At 44.6% G+C, this 21,703-nt stretch overlaps 1 protein-coding gene across 1 annotated transcript; it reads left to right on the plus strand.

Moving 5' to 3' along the window:
* The first annotated feature begins 685 nt into the window (after positions 1 to 685).
* Positions 686 to 7,335, plus strand: LOC135982592 (myb/SANT-like DNA-binding domain-containing protein 2). Its single transcript, XM_065589965.1, has 3 exons — positions 686 to 1,595; positions 2,415 to 2,673; positions 7,185 to 7,335. The coding sequence occupies exons 1-3, from the start codon at positions 1,058 to 1,060 to the stop codon at positions 7,333 to 7,335; spliced, it is 948 nt and encodes a 315-aa protein (XP_065446037.1). The 5' UTR covers positions 686 to 1,057.
* The last annotated feature ends 14,368 nt before the right edge of the window (positions 7,336 to 21,703 follow it).

Consider the following 21,703-nt stretch of genomic DNA (forward strand, 5'->3'; position numbering starts at 1 on the left):
GCGTAGCTGAAGTCGAAGTATCTTGGATCGAATTACCTGGGGTCCAGACAGCGCGGGATTGATGGCCGCAGCTCTCCCATCGATTGCGCTACCACCGCTCGCTCTGGTGGAGTTCTGGAGTCGACGGTGAGCGTGTTCGGGGATCGATATATCGCGTCTTAACGAGACGCGATATATCGATCCCGGATAAATCGATTGAAGACGTACCCAGAGACAAATACCCATTTTGTAGCAGCCTTTCAGCATGAGACCAAGCAAGTCTCTAGCCTCTGATCTTCAGGGGTGCTTAACACTCAGCCACCACACCTCACTTAGTAACCCTCTCAAATCATACCAAAGCAACCTAATTTCCCTCTGTAAACCTCTCAGAAAAGGGTTGCTTTGGTACCATTTGTTCTTGATCATGCTCATGCTCATGAATCCCTGCACAAAAGGAGTAACAGTGATGGCATTGACACTGACAAAACCACAGACAAATATCTCCAACCTCATTCTTTAGTTCTCAGTCCCTATACTTCAAGTGCCAATACCTTTAGGGTTTCTGTACATTAGGAAAATGAATGGTGCTTTAAAATGTGTTAACTAACACCACTTAGCCCCTAGTGTAGACAAATAGTAATCTCCAAACAAGATAACTGTCCCCTGGCCCCTTATTTCTCCAAGGTCTTCTCAGGCCTGGTCTACACTACGAGTTTAGGTCGACTTTAGCAGTGTTAAATCGAATTAAGCCTGGACACATTCACACGACGAAGCCCTTTCTTTCGACTTAAAGGGCCCTTTAAACCGGTTTCTTTAAACCACCTTCGACGAGGGGATTAGCGATAAAATCGGCCTATGCGGGTCGGAATTGGGGTAGTGTGGACGGAATTCGACGTTATTGGCCTCCGGGAGCTATCCCACAGTGCTTCATTGTGACCGCTCTGGACAGCACTCTCAACTCAGATGCACTGACCAGGTAGACAGGAAAAGACCCGCGAACGTTTGAATTTCATTTCCTGTTTGCCCAGCGTGGAGAGCACAGGTAACCACGCAGAGCTCATCAGCACAGGTAACCGTGATGGAGTCCCAGGATCGCAAAAGAGCTCCAGCATGGACCGAACGGGAGGTACGGGATCTGCTCGCCATATGGGGAGATGAATCAGTGCTAGCTGAACTCCGTAGCAGTAAAAGAAATGGCAAAGTATTAGAAAAGGTCTCCAAGGCCATGAAGGACCGAGGCCATAACAGGGACCCACAGCAGTGCCGCGTGAAAATTAAGGAGCTACGGCAAGCCTACCACAAAGCCAGAGAAGCAAATGGAAGGTCCGGGGCAGAGCCGCAAACTTGCCGCTTCTACGCGGAGCTGCATGCCATTCTAGGGGGTGCAGCCACCACTACCCCAACCGTGTGCTATGACTCCCTCACTGGAGAAACACACAGGGAAGAGGGTTCGGGGAACGAGGAAGATGAGGATGGAGGTAATGTAGGTAGCTCACAGCAGCAAGGAAGCGGAGAAACCGGTTTCCCCAACAGCCAGGATATGTTTGTGACCCTGGACCTGGAACCAGTAACCCCCGAACTCACCCAAGACCCTGAGGGCACACAGGGGACCTCTGGTGAGTGTACTTTTGTAAATATTACACATGGTTTAAAAGCAAGCGTGTTTAATGATTAATGATTAATTTGCCCTGGCAATCGCGGCCAGTACAGCTACTGGAAAAGTCTGTTAACGTGTATGGGGATGGAGCGGAAATCCTCCAGGGACATCTCCAGAAAGCTCTCCTTGATGTACTCCCAAAGCCTTTGCAAAAGGTTTCTGGGGAGGGCTGCCTTATCCCGTCCGCCATGATAGGACACTTTACCACGCCAGGCCAGTAGCACGTAGTCTGGAATCTCTTTGTTATCCTCAGGAGAGTGATATCATTCATGGTCACCTGGTTGAAATGGGGTGATTTTATTAAGGGGACATTCAGAGGTGCCCGCCCGTTCCTGCTCTTCTGAACAGAAATGTTCCCCGCTGTTAGCCACGTGGTGGGGGGAGGGGTGAAGTGATCATCCCAGAGAATTGGGTGTGTGTGGGGGGGTGGTTTAGTTGGGTTTGTGCTGCATGTTAACCCGGAAACCGCAGCCCCTCCTTTTACATTGAAAACCCATTTTAAATGGCCAACCCAATTCATCCTTGATATGGGAAATGAGGGCGCTGCTGTTTGAAACCATTCCCACATGTTAAGAAGGTTAAAAAAGCCAAAAGACTGTGGCTTACCATGGCTGCCTGCAAGCCGAAATCTGTTGCCTGGCACTGCGTGAGTGATCTCTCATACCAAACCGGCAGGCCCTCACTATAAGAGGAAAAATGCGACCTTGTAACGAAAGAGTGTACCCATTGTTCTCTAAAATGTGTCTTTTTTAACCACCTCTCCCTTCTCCTCCACCAGCTGCAAATGTTTCTCCTTCACAGAGGCTAGTGAACATTAGAAAGAGAAAACGGAGGACGCGGGACGATATGTTCACGGAGCTCCAGATGTCCTCCCACGCTGATAGAGCACAGCAGAATGCGTGGAGGCAGTCAATGTCAGACACGAGAAAAGCACAATATGAACGAGAGGAGAGGTGGCGGGCTGAATCGCGGGATGAAAAGAGCAAGTGGCGGGCTGAAGATGATAGGTGGTGTCAGCTTGCAGACAGAAGGCAAGAGTCAATGCTCCGTCTGCTGGAGCATCAAACTGATATGCTCCAGCGTATGGTTGAGCTGCAGGAAAGGCAGCAGGAGCAGAGACCGCCTCTACAGCCCCTGTGTAACCAACAGCCCTCCTCCCCAAGTTCCATAGCCTCCTCACCCAGACGTCCAAGAACACGGTGGGGGGGCCTCCGGCCACCCAGTCACTCCACCCCAGATGATTGCCCAAGCATCAGAAGGCTGGCCTTCAATAAAAGTTAAAGTTTTAAAATGCAGTGTGTCCTTTTCCATCCCTCCTCCCCCACCCATCCCAGGCCACCTTGGCAATTATCCCCCTACTTGTGTGAGGAATTAATAAAGAATGCATAAAGCAACAGAGGGTCCTGTTAGTCTCAAAGGTGCCACAGGACCCTCTGTTGCTTTTTACAGATTCAGACTAACACGGCTACCCCTCTGATACTAAAGAATGCATGAATGTGAAATAACAATGACTTTATTGCCTCTGCAAGCGGTGCTCGAAGTGGGGAGGGGAGGGTGGGGTGGTTGGTTTACAGGGAAGTAGAGTGAACCGGGGGTGGGGGGGAGGGTTCATCAAGGAGAAACAAACAGAAGTTTCACACTGTAGCCTGGCCAGTCACAAAACTCGTTTTCAAAGCTTCTCTGATGCGCACCGCGCCCTGCTGTGCTCCTCTAACCGCCCTGGTGTCTGGCTGCACGTAATCAGCGGCCAGGCGAGTTGCCTCAACCTCCCATCCCGCCATAAATGTCTCCCCCTTACTCTCACAGATATTGTGGAGCGCACAGCAAGCAGCAATAACAATGGGGATATTCTTTTCGCTGAGGTCTGAGCGAGTCAGTAAGCTGCGCCAGCGCGCTTTTAAATGTCCAAATGCACATTCCACCACCATTTGGCACTTGCTCAGCCTATAGTTGAACAGGTCCTGACTCCTGTCCAGGCTGCCTGTGTACAGCTTCATGAGCCATGGCATTAAGGGGCAGGCTGGGTCCCCAAGGATCACGATAGGCATTTCAACATCCCCAACGGTTACTTTCTGGTCCGGGAAGAAAGTCCCTTCCTCCAGCTTTCGAAACAGAGCAGAGTGCCTGAAGACGCGAGCATCATGTACCTTTCCTGGCCATCTCACGTTGATGTTGGTGAAACGTCCCTTGTGATCCACCAGGGCTTGCAGCAGCATTGAAAAGTACCTCTTGCGGTTTATGTACTCGGTGGCTTGGTGCTCCGGTGCCAAGATAGGGATATGGGTTCCGTCTATGGCCCCACCACAGTTTGGGAATCCCATTTCAGCAAAACCATCCACTATTGCCTGCATGTTGCCCAGAGTCACTACCCTTGATATCACCAGGTCTTTCATTGGCCTGGCAACTTGGATCACAGCAGCCCCCACAGTAGATTTGCCCACTCCAAATTGATTCCCGACTGACTGGTAGCTGTCTGGCGTTGCAAGCTTCCACAGGGCTATCGCCACTCGCTTCTCAACTGTGAGGGCTGCTCTCATCCTGGTATTCTGGCGCTCCAGGGCAGGGGAAAGCAAGTCACAAAGTTCCATGAAAGTGCCCTTACGCATGCGAAAGTTTCGCAGCCACTGGGAATCGTCCCACACCTGCAGCACGATGCGGTCCCACCAGTCTGTGCTTGTTTCCCGGGCCCAGAATCGGCGTTCCACGGCATGAACCTGCCCCAGTAACACCATGATTTGCACATTGCTGGGGCCTGTGCCTTGTGAGAGGTCTATGTCCATGTCAATTTCCTCATCACTCTCTTCACCGCGCTGCAATCGCCTCCTCGGCTGGTCCGGGTTTCGCCTTGGCATGTCCTGGCTCTGCATATACTCCAGGACAATGCGCGTGGTGTTCATAGTGCTCATAATTGCCGCTGTGATCTGAGCGGGCTCCATGATCCCAGTGCTAGCTATGGCGCCTGGTCTGAAAAAAGGTGCGAAACTAGTATCTGACGGACCAGGGGCAGGAGGGAGGGTGGGCCGAGTGACGACATGACGTACAGGTACAGGGAATTAAAATCAAGAAAGGTGGCTGTGCATCAGGGAGAAACACAAACAACTGTCACACAGAATGGTCCCCACAAAGATTAAACTGAAAACCCTGGGTTTAGCAGGCCGTTGATTTGACGGAGGGAGGGGGAAGTAAATGAATACAGAACAAATCTATTTTTTACATCTTAAGACGACGGTGCAGCATGACTGATAGCCCTCGGCATCTTCTGCGTGCTTGGCAGCAAATACTGGGCGCTTGGCAGTTAGTGTACTAAGACTGATAGCCACATTTTTCCTGTATGATGACGATGGCCTTCAGGCCTATTGCACGATCTGCTGCTCAGGGAAGACTTTGCTAATGTGCGATGATCCAACTTGTAATAGGACAGTTACCAGTCGTAATACACCATCTATTGCCAAAAGGCAAAAGGCAAGGGACTGGTGCAATGCAGCCCTACGGTTGCCAGCCCCACAGCTGCCAGCACCCAGATCGCCGATGAAGGCTACCAGTCATGCTGCACCATCTACCGCCAAAAGGCAGTTAGCTGCTGCTGCTGTGTAGCAATGCAGTACCACGTCTGCTGGCACCCAGATGACATATGGTGACGGTGAGCTGAGCTGAGCGGGCTCCATGCTTGCCGTGGTATGTTGTCTGCACAGGTAACCCAGGTAAAAAGGCGCGAATCTATTGTCTGCCGTTGCTCTGACGGAGGGGGAGGAGCCTGACGACATGGCCCAGAACCTCCCGCGACACTGTTTCGCATCATTCGGGCATTGGGATCTCAACCCAGAATTCCAATGGGCGGCGGAGACTGCGGGAACTGTGGGATAGCTACTCATAGTGCAATGCTCCGGAAGTCGACGCTAGCCTCGGTACTGTGGATGCGGTCCGCCGACTAGAGCACTTAGAGCATTTTATGTGGGGACACACACAATCAGCTGTATACAACCGATTTCTATAAAACCGGCTTCTATTAATTCGACCTAATTTCGTAGTGTAGACATACCCTCACTTATACCAGTTTTACATCAGTGTAGCGCAATGGACTTGCAATGGAGAAAGTCACAATTTACAGCAGTGAAAGTGAAACAAGACTTACAACTTCCTTTTATCTCCCATGTCCAAAAACTTCCTCCAAACCTACCTGCTTCTTCTCAGCAGTGAAATGTGCCTAATCAAGGCAGGCCATAATGAGATGCTGAGGGCACTTATCTCACATAGCACAGCTGGGGTAATTCCAATCCTAAATGCTGTATTTTGGGTGGTGCTGCGTCAGTGCACCTTGGCAATGGTTAGGTTGCCTCTCATGCTGACCAATAATGGCTCATTGTTTTTTGCACCCTTTGTCAGCCTAGCTGTACCCATCTGTTGTCTCTTGATACTTTGGCCATATAGACAAGATCTATTAGTGTGTGGCAAGTTGGGGTATGAATGTACAATGCACTAGTCTGCTTGCAGGTTGTGTGGACCTTGCTACCATGCACTAAAAGTTCTGTAGTGTGCTTTGACCTATTTCCATTTCAAACAGCAGTAGGTCAAAGTGCATCATGGAACTTTCAGTGCATGGCAGCAGGGTCTACATGGCCAGTTCGTGCACAGCAGGCTAGTATATTGTACATTCACCCCCCAGCTTGCCATTAACTAATTAGCTTTGTAGACAACCCATTAGATTGTAGATTCTTTGGGACAGGGGCCATCCTTTTGTTCTGTGCACAGCACAGGGGTCCTGGTCTACAACTGGGGCTGCTAGGCACTGTCATAATACAAATAATAATAAAATATTACTACTAATAAATTGCTCAAAGGGTGATGGAGAGGGTGCATGGAGTCTTTTATACTCTTTGCATCCCTGAACAGGCTCAAGTCACAATATACTGTGGAGTGCAGACTTTACTCCATGCTTGTGCTCCCACAGATGCCAGTGACCTGAAAGAAGGCAGGGCGGGACAGTGAGAAAAGTGTCATGGTGTAGAGGGGAGCATGCAGTGCATCCATTGAAGGGATGGCAGAGCTGCTGCTGTATCATGTGCTTCTTGGGGATCCCAGTAGCCAGATATTCTCCTGGTTACTTCTCACTGCAGCCCACAACCTCTGCATCCTCTCCAGTACCAGCCATTGTTAAAAATGACAATATCTGGCCAAAGTTGTTTAGAGACACTTGACAGAAATGTGTTTTACTGTCTTTCTCCTTCTGTTTGTGGAAAGCATGTTGTGTTCTAAGCTTGACTAGACCCTGATAGTGCTAGCCCGTCCATCCCTGCACCCCTCCCCTCCCGCCTCCGTCCCAGGGACTGGAGCATCATATATGTGTCTTTAAAAAACAATGAAAGCTTTTTATTGTTTAGATTGGAGTTATTGCTTTTATCTAATATGGTGAGTGGCAAAGATTGGGGAAGAGCTGCTTTTACGACTTTTGTTTTCATTTTATGGAGGGACATGGCTATTTAAACTAGGCTAGATGTGTGAGGAAGAAAAGATTTTAATTGCTTTTAATAATCAGACCATCAAATTTCAGGCAGACAAATTGGGTAAAGATTGTGCTGGTCCAAAATATAAAAGTAAAGAATGAAGAGCAGCAAAAGAAGGAACATTATGCTATCAGAGAAGGATTCAAACATCTTACTCCATATACAAATGTTCATGAGAAACAAATAAGAGGATTATGATGTGATAGCACCGGGGGGAGTAAAACATAGATGACACGTTGACATTAGAGAAACTTGGTGGAGTAAGTCACAGGACTCAAATATTAATACTGAGTGTACTGGTTGTATCAGAGGTAGAGCTGACTGAGGGAGGTGTTCATAGGGTGTGGGTTTGAGGCCCAAACAGGGCTAGGGTTTGAAATGCTTTAAGATCAGTGTGATAGGATCCCCAGGGTGCAGCCTGGGACTGTGGGATTGCTGTGCCCCTTAACTCCCCAGCCTGGGCTGTCTCTCACAGTGCTTTGCTAGTGACAAACTGCAACCCCCTCCAGGTGCTGTTATCACTCAGCACAACCACATGTGGAGCCCCACATGCAGCTACATTGCAATAATGCTCCCAGATCCACTCATGAATCCCACAGAGAAAGGCATTAACCAAACTGCTCAAGATGAGCAGTGCAAGTTTATTAATTGGTTACCCACTTCATCAATGGAAAGTGGATCTACACCAGCCTTTGTAAAACTTTGAGCAGATTTGCCAAACACTCCAGGCAAACTCACTGGTAAAGATAAATAATAAAACAAGTTTATTGACTACAAAAGATAGATTTTAAGTGATTATAAGTGTTAGGCAAAAAGTCAGAGTGGTTACCAAAATGAAATAAAATACAAGCACACAGTCTAAACTCTCAGCTCCCTATTAGACAGGGCAACATCTAGATTAAGCAGATTTTCTCACCCCACTGGATATTGCAGTTCATAGTACACAGGTTTCACCCTTGAAACCTGGTCCAGTCTCCTCTGTTGGAGTCTTCAGTCTTCTGAGTGTCTTTGTTTCTTGCAGCATAGGTGGGGAAGGAGAAAAGGCCAAGTATGGGGCCCCTGTGTTCTGTTTCATATGCTTAGTCCATGTGCTTGGGAGACCACAAGTCCAGGCGTATCTGGTGGGCATTGCTGAGTCCACAGGCAAGGTTGAGCAATTCCGCTGGTGTGGCCTTGTGCAGATGAGTCATTGGATTTTAGCTCCCTTGCTGGACAATGGCTATTGATAGGTTGTTTGACACCTGCCCTGCATTGGTTACTTTCCTTGTTGTTGTCTGTGGGGAGCTAATATCTGGCCAATTCCCCAACTTACAGCATGTTTTACTGACATGCATACAACACAATCTCATAACTTCATATGCACTGATGATATACATATTGAGATAGAACAGTGACTTTCACCTTTCCCCTGATACCTTACATGGCATGCTTTATATGCAAGATCACAATTATATATAAATGAGGAATGTGGAGGTTAAAAGGCGCTCCCTGAGGAATAAAGTGTCACAGTCGGGATCATCTCTTTTCTACATGTATATAGAATAATGGAGCCTTTGGTACTACCATAAGATAAATATCTACTACACCGCTACCTTGATATAACGTGACCCAATATAACACGAATTTGGATATAATGTGGTAAAGCGATAGGCGGCTCTATGGCGGCAGCTCCACCGCGCCGCTTTGTTCTTCGGCGGCTATTCAGCGGCAGGGCCGCCCGGGGGGGCAAGTGGGGCAATTTGCCCCAGGCCCCGGGCCCTATGGGGGCCCCCACGAGAATATAGTATTCTATAGTATTGCAACTTCTTTTTATGGAAGGGGCTCCCGAAATTGCTTTGCCCCAGACCCCCTGAATCCTCTGGGTGGCCCTGTTCAGAGGCAGGTCCTTCCCTCCGAGAGGGACTGAGGGACTCGCTGCCGAATTGCCGCCGAAGAGCCGGATGTGCCGCCTCTTTCCGTTGGCCACCCCAAGCACCTGCTTGCTGCGCTGGTGCCTGGAGCCGGCCCTGTTCTCACCTGGTGAAGCCTATTTGGTGGCATTCCTCTGTTTGTTGCACATACATGGAGAGGAGGCTTGGGAGATTTGTGGAAGGGATAGAATGAGAGCTGACAGAATGGGATTAACTCCAAGAACAACCTCAGCGGTGATCCCCAAATCCCTCCAGTAAGCACTGCCTCTACCAGAGGTGGAGCTCTGCCTATGTCCAGAGCTGTCTATTGGTATCTACAAAACTTACAATTTTGGACAAGTGTGTCAAATGTAATGTAGAACTGCAAAGTCTACTGCCATCTGAGCACACTGGATCTCTACTAGCTGTCTCTAATCTTAGGCTGAAAAACAGAGGAGGGGGGAAAAGAAAACGAGGTGATTTTAGGGGATCTTGAGGGAAGGAAAAAGAGAGCGAGGCAATAAGACATTCCAAATTCCAAATTCCAATAGCCAGTCTTGTATTAAAAGCATCTGAAATCAGGGAAACTATCAACACATAATTAAATGAGAGAGAAACTGAAGAGGGGAGTGTGGTTTATATGTCTGGCAAAGCACTTGCAATTTTTACTATTTATTATTATGATATAAATTTATATAGAGTTCATTACTGGAGTAATTGGGCACATTTTACATTATTTACCTAGACTGTAAACTCTTTGGGGCCATGCACTGTCTCTTAATAAGGTATTTTTATAGCAGAACTGGATAGAGCTCTGTGGGCACTATCATGCTATGAATAAGAATAAAAGTAAATAATCAAGCTTCTTACTCAGTTATTTACTCAGGCAAACTCTCATTGTATCACTGAGTAAAATCAAACTAAGTACCTTAGGGCTAGGTTCATAGGGAGCAAATATGCTATGATCCCCTTTACCACATCACGGTCATTGTCAATAAAGGCCAGACATGGGGAAGCCTAACTCAGTAAAAAAGTTTTTTTTCTCTTACTTAATTGGCCTCTCAGAGTTGGTAAGACAACTCCCACCTGTTTATGCTCTCTGTATGTGTGTATATATATCTCCTCAATATTTATTCCACTCTATATGCATCCGAAGAAGTGGGCTGTAGTCCACGAAAGCTTATGCTGTAATACATTTGTTAGTCTCTAAGGTGCCACAAGTACTCCTGTTCTTTTTGTGTGTAAAAGTAACTTTTGAAAATGGCACTTGTGCTCCTAAGTCATGTAGGCACTTTTGAAAGTTTTACCCTACGTACCATGGAATCCATAGAAAGTTCTATCCTAAGTACCCTGGAATCCATAGCCTACACTTAGTGGAAAATCTGGACTAATTGGAGACTATCACCTGCATTGACACAGGGATGGACTAGACAATGCAAAGATCTCCCTCCACCCCAGCTTCAATGATGATCTATCACATGCGACCAATAGCCCACATACTCACAACATTCAATCGCTTAAATAATTGTACCAACCTCTTTCCTTTTATTTTTTTAACATCATTATAAAAAAATTTAAAGTAGATGCACAAAAGTAAAAAAATTCTGAAGTTGCAATGCATTTAACCAGGCTGCATATGTGTCTTTAACATCAAGAATAATCCAAAATGAAACATGTCAGATGTGTTGTGCAGTATAGCAAAGTTAGCATTGCTCTGGGAACCTGGCTTGAATTCTCTGTGTTTGATGTTTTCAGACTTAGCATGGTGGTGATAGAGGTTTTTTCCATTAATTTGCAACCTAGCTGCAAAAATAAAACATTTTTTTTTGGTTTTGTCTTTGCTTATATTTTCTTTACAGCATTCTGGCTCTGCCAGAAGCATATTAAATTCTTAATAGGTATGTCCATGCTCACAGCAAAGCTACACTGAATTCAGCACAATGTAGGCTTACTAAAAGATTGGCTAATGGTTTCATGTTGCCCACAAAACTGTGCACTGTGGTCTGAAGTATTCCTTTTCCAATTAAAGGTATTTATTTATTTTGATTTCTAGTAGTTATGGCACATTCTTGTCGATAGTAATTTTTCCACATAAATGCCCCGTATTTTTTCAGGAGTAGAGCTGCGTGTTTAATTAGCTATTTTAACGCCTTCAGTGCAATATCTTCATGCTTTAAAAGGACCATAACTTTTAAAGGTGAGTCCATTATTTTCTATGGCTTGGCACTGGCAGACCTCTCAGGTGTCCCTGCTTTTCAGGGATGTCTCTGGTTTTGCATCAAACCACCTCTTAGTTGCTCCTTATTCTGCTAATGACCCCGATTAAGCACAAGAACTGAGAGCAGATAACCACCTCAGATTATAAAGTAACAGTTAAAAGTTAGCTTTACAAAAATGTTTCTTTGTAGGAACTCAAGGAAACTACAAGGAGGCACAAAAGCAGTGTGTTCAGCTGAGCTACATGAAAATGTAAATTATAAAATGTATTTTATAAGGTAGATAATTATTTTTGAGCACTGCTGCCATGATGGTGGGAAAAGAGCATTTGGTGGAATGAACCCTACTGCTACTCCACAAAAAAGCATCCCTTCTTGAGACTGTGTTACTTCGGAGCTCATGTCATATCACTGCATGGGCCCCAGGAGGGGAAAACCACCAGAGATTTATTAAGGCAGTCATCCCCTCTGGGTGGGGTGGGAGGAGTGGGGACATCAACTGCTGTTATCCCAATCAGACCATAAATAGGCCCTGGGTAGAACAGGAAACACAATCCCCCGATCAAAATAGTCTTGGGTAACAAAATTAACCTAACAGTAACATGTCAAACCTACCTTCCCTGAGGGAGGCTCTGGCATCTAGCAGTTTCTGGGTTGGTTCTGGCCTCAACCAGGCCTTCCTTCAGGGAGCTAGCACAAGAGATCTGCCGTCCCTCCAAGTCTCTTTTCAACTGAGCTGTCTGGCTCTCTCCTGTTAACTGACCCTTCCAAGTCTGACAGCTCTTGCAGGTGAAGCAGAGCAGGACTCTAGTCACCCCTGTATTCACACCCTACAGACTACTGCAATAATATTTGTACAAAATATACCTTGAGGTATCATCATATGAAATCTAATAAAATGCTGGTTATTATTATTGCATTTTACACTCATACTAAAGTTATATGTGACTTTATGAATTCTCTCTGGATGATGTTACTAAAATGTGTTTGAACCAGATAAACCTGAGTATTTGGTAAACAGTTTTTTTGCAGACAAAGGAAAGGTCGACATCTTCGTCCAGGTGCAATCACAGACAATTGTCAATAACAGTCAACGGACAGATCAATTAGCATTGTAGAAAGCACCAGTGGGGAAGAAACCAGCATGGAACCTTTCCCCACAGCCTCCATAGCACCTTTCCCCACAGCAGGGGGCACTGAACTTTGGCAAAGATACATTTTACAAGTTCACTGATTATAAAACAGAGGGACAGAGAACCCCAAGTTATCGTTCATATAAGGCAACAAAGGAACCAAGCACTTTGTACTTTGTGGGAGATCCTAACCAAGAGGGTGATCAGCCATTTTGCTGGAAGGAGGTGTGATAATCTTACCTGGAACCAAGACTGTAGTTTTGTTAAGTTTTAGTGCTTTTCACTTTTATTTGTCGGTAACCATTTCTGACCTTATCCCTTGTACTTGAACTCACTTAAAACCTCTCTTTTTGTTAATAAACTTATTTTACTTTTAATCTAAACTAACCCAGCATGATGTGTGAATTGAAGTGTTTGTTAACTCCAGTTAAAGTAACAGGCTATGCTTTTGTCTCTTTAAAAGAGCAACAAACCGTATTACTCCTCTTTCCAGGAGAGAGCTGGGCATTTCAGTGCAAATGGTTTTGGGGAAATTCGGGACTGGAAGTGTGTTGGGGTCACTTGGTTAGTAGTAACCAAGGTTGGTGGAGACCAGAGTGTGGCTATGGTTTACTGGGTCGGAGCGTCCAGACAGGGAGCTACAGCAGCAGAGCATTTTAAGGCACCCGGGGTTATGGACAAACAGTGACCCAGCCTCTCACTGGTTTGAATTCCATATTACACTGATTGAACCCACAGAAGTGCATTAACCCTTCCCTTGCCAGGTGGGGTTTGCACACCACATCATATCTGTGTAATATGTGCTACTTATCTCAGCAGCTGGTTGCACCTTTGAACTGGCAGACTAAATCCCACAGGGACAGCTTAGTAGGTAGGTCCTGCTTACTGCTGTCTTGAGCAGTGCTGAGTATCCTGCTCTGCTACAACTTGAGTACACTGTGGGGAATAGGCTCCCATTTCTCTCTCCTTTCCCTTTATCTACACATACAGGGCATAATTTAACTATAGGATGGGAACTCCCACCTACACTTACATTTCTAGTATGGTTTCAAGACATCCCCTTGTACCCTTGCCCACCCTTCTCCATTGTCTGATAGAAAGGATTGTGTTATGTGACAGCAGGATGACGTAGGAAGAGGAGAATCAAGAACATTATTTTTACATAGGGGTATAAAAGGCCTATTTTTGCCACCCTCCCTCACACTGGGCCAGATTCTCAGCTTGTGTAAACTGGTGTAGCTCCATTAATTTGAACAGAGATATGCCCATTTACACCAGCTGATAATCTGCCCCATTGAATAGTAATACCTAGCTCTTATATAACACTTTTCATCACTAGATCTCAAAGTGCTTTACAAAGGAGGTCAGTACCATTATCTCCATTTTACAGATGGAGAAACTGAGGCACAGAGGGGTGAAGTGACTTGCCTAAGGTCACCTAGCAGGCCAGAGCTGGGAACAGAACTCAGGTCTTCTATGTCCCTGTCTGTTGCTCTATCCATTTAGAAACACTGCCTCTCTCATTCTGTAGTACTGTATTATAGAACTTTTTGTGCACCAATGGGTTGCTCAGTATGAACAAGGGTCACAAAATTGAGCCAGTAGTGATCATTATGATGGAAGATGGTATATTGCAATGCAGTAATACTGAAAAAGATTTAGGGGTTACAGGAGATAAGCAATTGAACATGAGTTCCCAGTGTCATGCTGTAGGTCAGAGGGCTAATGCAATCCTGGGTGTTTTAGCAAAGGAATATCAAGTAGGTGGTATTATCTCTGAATATGGTGTCAGATCATTACTGGAATATTGTGTTCATTTCTGGTGTTCATAGTTCAAAAAGGATATTGAAAAATTGGAAAGAATACAGAAAAGAGCTCCTAGAATGATTTTAGGCCTTAAAATCATGCCTTATAGTGAGAGACTTAAGCTCAATTTATTTCATTTATCCAAGAAAACTTTAAGAGGTGACTTGATCATGGTCTACATGTACCTACATGGGGAGGAAATTTTTGATGGTAGACAGCTCTTTAATCTAGCAGAAAAATGCATAACTAGAGCCAATGGTTGGAAGCTGAAGCTAGACAAAATCTAGACTAGAAGTAAGGAGCAAATTCTTAATACTGAGACTAATTTACCATTGGAACAATTTACCTAGGCATGTGGTAGCTTCTCTATCCCTTGAAGTCTATAAATAAAGACTGTATATCTTTTTAAAATATACATAAAATAACTATCAGAAGTCATGAGCTTGATGCAGGAATCACTTTGTGAAATTCTATAGCCTGTTATGAAAAAGGTCAGACTTGATGATCATATCTTTGAGGCCTTAAAATCTATGAATCAATGTGTAACTTCATCTGGGTAGGCTGTACATTGTGGCTCAATTTTTTAGCTGTCCTGAACCCAGCCTTTAAGATTGTGCTAACAGACTGCACAATTTACAAAGCTGGGTAGGGGGACACTGGCACACTGTGTAATTCATAGAATCATAGGACTGGAAGGGACCTTGAGAGGTCTTCTAGTCCAATCCCCTGCACTCATGGCAGGACTAAATATTATCTAGACCACGGGTTCTCAAACTTCATTGCACAGTGACCCCCTTCTGACAACAAAAATTACTACAGGACCTCAGGAGGAGGGACCGAAGCCTGAGTTAGGGTTGCCAGGTGTCCGTTTTTTGACCGGAACGCCCCGTCGAAAAGGGACCCTGGCGGCTCCAATCAGCACTGCTGACCAGGCCATTAAAAGTACAGTCAGTGGTGCAGTGGGGCTAAGGCAGGCTCCTTGCCTGCCTTGGGTCCATGAGGCTCCCAGAAACAGCGGCATGTCCCCCCTCTGGCTCCTATGCATAGGGGCAGCTAAGGGCTCTGTACGCTGCCCCCACCCCAAGCACCAGCTCCGCAGATCCCATTGCCGCTGCTTCCGGGAGCTGCTTGAGGTAAGCACTGCCTGGAGACTGCATCCTCTCCCATGCCCCAACCCTCTGCCCCAGCCCTGATCCCCCTCCTGCACTCCGAACCCCTGAGTCCCAGCCCAGAGCACACTCCTACACCCCAAACCCCTCATCCCCGTCCCCACCCTGGAGCCCGCACCCCCTCTCACATCCCAACCCCGTGAGCCAGCCTGGTGAAAATGAGCAAGTGAATGAGGGTGGGGAGAGCAAGGAACAGAGAGATGAGGGATGGAGTGAGCGGGGGGCGGGGCCTTGGAGGAGGGGCAGGGCCTCAGAGTAGGGGCGGGGCAGAGGCAAATCAAGGGTGTTCAGTTTTGTGTGAGTATAAAGTTGGCAACCCTAGCCTGAGCCCACTCAAGCCCCACCTCCCCAGGCCGGGGGTCCAAAGCTGAAGCCCAAGAGCTTCATCCTCAAGCAGGGGGCCTGTAACCTGAGTCCTGCTGCCCAGGGCTGAAGCCCTCAGGCTTGGGCTTTGACCCGGGCTCCAGCAACTCTAAGAGAGCCCTGGCGTCCCTTCAATCTACCAAAAGCACATTCAGCTGTCATTCTGCACCTGCTTAACTGGTAGATGAAGCTTTCCTTGGTAGTGTCAGGGTGGCCAATGTATGATTTCATGAGCCAGGGGAGCAAGGGATAGGCTGGGTACCCCAGAGTCTCTATTGGCATTTCAACATCACCTATGGTAATCTGGTGGTTGGGAAAGAATGTCCCTGCTTGCAGCTTTCTGAACAGTTCTGTAGCCTATAGGGCTAGCCTGCTTCTTGCCTACATATCTTTCTTATGGGTTTCTTATTTTCTTGTGGGTTTGATTATTTGTTTTATTATCATAGAATCATAGGACTGGAAGGGACCTCGAGAGGTCATCTAGTCCAGTCCTCTGCACTCATGGCAGGACCAAGTATTATCTAGACCATTTCTGACAGATGTTTGTCTAATCTGCTCTTAAAAGTCTCCAATGATGGAGATTCTACAACCTCCCTAGGCAATTTATTCCAGTGCTTAACCACCCTGACAAGAAGTTTTTCCTAATGTCCAACCTAAACTTCCCTTGCTGCAATTTAAGCCCATTGCTTCTTGTCCTATCCTCAGAGGTTAAAAAGAACAAATTTTCTCCTTCCTCCTTGTAACAACCTTTTATGTACTTGAAAACTGTTATCATGGCCCCTCTCATTCTTTTCTTTTCCAGACTAAACAAACCCAATTTTTTCAATCTTCCCTCATAGGTCATGTTTTCTAGACCTTTAATCTCTTTTGTTGCTCTTCTCTGGACTCTCTTCAATTTGTTCACAGCTTTCTTGACATGTGGTGCCCAGAACTGGACACAATACTCCAGTTGAGGCCTAATCAGCTCGGAGTACAGCGGAAGAATTACTTCTTGTGTCTTGCTTACAATACTCCTGTTAATACATCCCAGAATGATGTTTGCTTTTTTTTGCAACCGTGTTACACTGTTGACTCATATTTAGCTTGTGGAGATCCCTTTCCGCAGTACTCCTTCCTCAGCAGTCATTTCCCATTTTGTATGTGTGCAACTGATTGTTCCTTCCTAAGTGGAGTACTTTGCATTTGTCCTTGTTGAATTTCATCATATTTACTTCAGACCATTTCTCTGGTTTGTCCAGATCATTTTGAATTTTAATCCTATTCTCCAAAGCGCTTGCAAGGACTCCCAGATTGGTATCATCCGCAAACTTTATAAGTGAACTCTCTATAAGTGAATGGTGAAATATCTTCACCATTATCTAAATAATTGGTGAAGATATTGAACAGAACTGGACCCAGAACTGATCCCTGTGGGACCCCACTTGTTATGCCCTTCCAGCATGACTGTGAACCACTGATAACTACTCTCTGGGAACGGTTTTCCAACTAGTTATGCACCCACCTGATAGTAGCTCCATTTAGGTAGCATTTCCCTAGCCGCTGCAGTTCAGAACTCCACTTCATGCAAAGTTTATGAAATGCCTATGAAGAAGTCCAAAATATTGCTCTTCCTACACAGCAAAGACCAGCACTTTCACTGCAAGCAAGACCTCTCTGTACCCTAGGAGAAGAAGGTGAGATCTGGTGTTAAGATCCTGCTCCTCAGTGTTCCCTGGCTGCTGGAATGGCTCCTTGGTTGTCTTGGCAAGCCAGTGTAAGATAGTTTGCATTTGAGACTGGGTCAGTACTCATTGGCTCCAGCTTTGGGGTGCTGCAAAAATGGCTTAAAGCCCACCCCAGCTCTTACAGTGAATGTAGTTTGGCCTGTACAGAACATATACAATCTGTTTTCCTTTTTTGTTAAAAGCTAAGCATCTTTTAAAAAGATTTCCCCCTTTTTAATAATACTGTAATGAAGGAGTGTAAATAGAAAAGACCAGTGTTAGCAGAAGCTTTTCTTTCAGGTCCACTGAACCCTGCAATGTAAATGAGGATTAAACAATCTGGACAAATAGAAGGCTTATTTTCCATAACTACAGCTGTGAATCAAAGGTAGCAAAATAAAAGTGCCCCCTTAGTTTCAAAGGTATCCAATTAAATTGCTGGCACTATTGATAATGGTTGTTTTATCCAAAAGCCTATTATAAAACATATCATGCTTCTTGAAAGGGAAGAGGTTGCTGAGCAATAGTCCCCATAATTGAAAGAATCATAAATGTAACAATTATTTTTCTATGACTATTGCTTGCACAATTTCTTCTTCTCTGCAGGGACTTTATTTTAAAAGATCATTTGAACAACCAAGCTATTATAGTGTGATTCATATTTAAGTCTACAGTCAGTGGGCTGTAATCTCAGCCCTGGTGTAACGCCACTGAAGTTAACTGAAGTTACACCAGGAATGGCTTTGGCACTGGTTTGTCTCCTGTGGCACTGTAGTTCAAGATGCCTATGCTTTCCACTCTGATAAGATATCTTTCTATAATCAATCAACATTTTTGACAGAGGGTGAAATATTGACTGTAATATTGGTTTTATCACTGAAAGCTGCTGCTTTATTTTTGTGTTTCAGTCATATCTTTGTCTCCTAGCAGCAAACAATAGTAAACGTGATAAGCTTCTATTTAGGATGAAAATATGAGATGTGTACACACTCTTAGAGTAATCAAAGACTGAATTGCATTAATTATGATTTAGGCTGATTAGATATGAATAGTATTCATATTTAAGTTTAACAAGATGCCAGGAAATCCATTTTACTCTACAAATTCTACTGGAAAAGTCTTAAATTAGCCCCATCTTCAAAGAATAAATTCATATCACAATGATCTTCTTATTGTGGGGGAATTTTAGTTTCATCAGGCTATGGAATGCAGTTTATTGTGTGAAACTGTTGCAATTTCATTACTCTCCATCCCTTATACTCCAAAGTGGCTAATTCTTGGCTTCTTACTTGCAGATAATAGAGTACTTAAACAGCAAAAAGGGGAAGCATTTCTAGCTCTAAATGCTTTGAAATGTTATCTGCAAAGAGAGAGAATATGTTGTAACACCCCAGACACAGCAATAATTCTCATGTCATTGAGTTACAAAGGGGTAACATGTACTTGTTTATTCTTTTTGGTATTTCATAAGAAACACAAGACCTGCATTGTGTTATACATTACCAGATCTGAACTCTGAGATATAGAGGCCCTGAGGAAAAGTAGAAGAATATTGTCACAGTCCAATATTTGTGTACATTTATGTATGTCTTAACATTTTTTGTATGCACGGTTGTTGTAGCCATGTTGGTCCCAGGATATTGGAGAGACAAGGTGGGTGGGGTAATATCTTTTATTGGACCAGACCTGAAGAAGAGCTCTGTGTAAGTTGAAAGTGTCTCTCTTGTTCCAACAGAAGTTGGTCCAATAAAAGATATTACCTCACCTGTCTTGTCTCTTTAAATAATTTTGTCAGTTTTGAAAAAAGTTAAAGAAACACAACATAGAATAATTTCTGTAGACCCTGCATCGCCCTACATGGAATAGAAGCAGTAGCATAAGGTGTTTTGCACATCACATCTGGAGTCACTGCAGGTGTGGAAATGTCTGTCTGCCTCCTGTATGGCATGCACATACTTGCTCTGCTCCCTATGCACCGCAAGTGCACTATAGCATGATATGAGGGAAAGAGGGCAAGGTGTGGCAAGACAGTGTACTGTCCATGTGTGGATCACCTTACATGTCATTCTAGAGCCGAAACTCTGGTATGCAGTAGCCATTTTGTTCAGAGCACGTTACTCCAGCATCTTTGTAACTGTACATACACACCTGAGCTGTGGTTAATGTCAATTGAAACAGGAGGGAGGGGGGGGGGGAGAGAACACACCAGCCAAGGAGGAAGGGGAGAGAACACTATTTAACTGAGCCCAGAAGAGGAGGGCAAGCTCCCTTTTGCCTTTAACAGAGGGACCAGAGCTGTGCTCTGCCCGTTCCACTTTATTTTAGCCTTGCACCTGAGGCAGCCAGCATGGAGTGAGTGAAGAGAGGGGCTTCCACTTGCTCTGGGAGTTTGTATAGTTCCCATGCATATGTGAGCATCTTCTCACCATCCCTTATTTCTCGCCAGTGAAGGATCTGGCCCCATATAAGTAATATTTATGGGGTCATCAAATAAGTTGTTTTCTCTGTCTCCTTTTTTGCTTTAAGTTAAAAAAATCCTGTGTAATATATCTAAGTATGAAAAAATGATTTTTGCTTGTTCCGGGATTAATTTGTTTTATGGCTCTTAGAAGAATTTGACAAGAGCCTGGGTCAGATTCTCAGCTTGTCTAAGCTGCCATAGCTCCATTGACTTCAATAGAGAGGGATGGAAGAATGGCGCACAAGGAGCTTGTGTGGGGATGGAGGGATGCAAGAAGCCCTTGGTACATGCAATGAATTTGAGCTACAGGAGCAACAGAATGTACGAATCCCTAGTTACAATGGCTTTTGATGAGGTTTCAGAAACTCCGCACACACCTATGGATCAGTCAAAGTGCTGTTCACTCCTGCAAAGTGCTGAGTGTCCTCAGCTTCCACTAGTTGAAGTCAGGCAGCATCATTCATGAGTGCTCAGTACTTTGCAGAACCAAGCTATTTAGCGCCCAGCCCGGTAAACTCTCCAGTCCTGAGCTTCCATTGAGAACAATCAGAGTTCCATGCAGATGGAGCATTCTCTGGATGAGGCCCTCATAGGGGGATGGTAAAGCCCACAGCTCTAGCTAAACAATCAGAAGCAATCTACAAAAAGGGATGAAACTGCATAGGGAAATGTATTTTGTAAACAATACTAATCCTAATGTATATGGGGGTGTTTCTAATTTTAGTGCTATTTGCACAATGGTTCTTGCATTTCAACCATTAAAGGACACATACGGTCAAATTAAAGTTAAAAAAAAAGTGGGAGAGGGAAAGAAAATCAGTATGTGCAGTAGAGTACTCCACTATCTCATTTTCATTTGCCATGTGATTTTGCAAAAGTTTTTTTCAATTGCAAAAGAAAAATAAGACAAAAGCTCTACAGATACAATTTGTATAAAATGTATTTCTCCCCATTTTTAAAGTTCTTATTTTAAATCTCTGTGGAAGGGTGCAGCAGGCTCAATTAGAACTGATAAAATAGAGTATTGTGCAGCAAAGGAGACTAGCATAAATCACAGCATTCAGACTGCATTTGTATTTGAAAACCCGTACATGTGCAATCATGTTATTATAAAGTAAGTGCCGTGCCTTAGATTTACAGTTAGTAAAAATAGCACAAGTGTAGTTAAATACACCTTCAACTTCAGTAAATAGATAATCCTGAAAACATCTATTACCCTTAAAATTTGATACAAATTATACAGAGGCCAACTGATGGCTCCATAATGAATATAAGACTTAACTTCACTGGAAGAGCTCAACTGGAGTCATAAGCTATGAGATCAGAGTGCACGTGGTTTAGAAATCGCAGCAGAGACCTAGGCATGAGTTCATTTGTTTTCAATTTGGGGCCAGCTGTTATTTCTAATACATACTTTTTAACTTTAACCTTGTGATCTTTGATGTTTTCAGATGTTTTAACTTTTACAGGTGAAACATCAACTTTTTAACAGCTCCTGATTATAAGTTTCAGTGATGTCAGCACAAGATTATCATCACTTTCAGCAACATTAATGAGGACTTATTAATTTATGACATTGAGGTTTACACAGAAATAAACCAGGACATTATGGAAAGATGGTAGTTTCTCCATAGCTAAGGTTGTGACTAGCTTTCTATTGCAAACCTGATTCTGACCTCGCCTCCCCCCCGCCCATGTACGTTCACCAAACCCAAAACAAATCAACCAGTCTGAAATGTCATATGTGTTGTGCTTTGCTAGAAGTTAATTCATTAGGACAGTTTGTGAGTAATCAGACAAAGTTAATGTGAAATAAGGCAATTTGA

Source organism: Chrysemys picta, chromosome 3 (genome assembly GCF_011386835.1).
Source record: "Chrysemys picta bellii isolate R12L10 chromosome 3, ASM1138683v2, whole genome shotgun sequence".
Lineage (NCBI taxonomy): Eukaryota > Metazoa > Chordata > Testudines > Emydidae > Chrysemys > Chrysemys picta.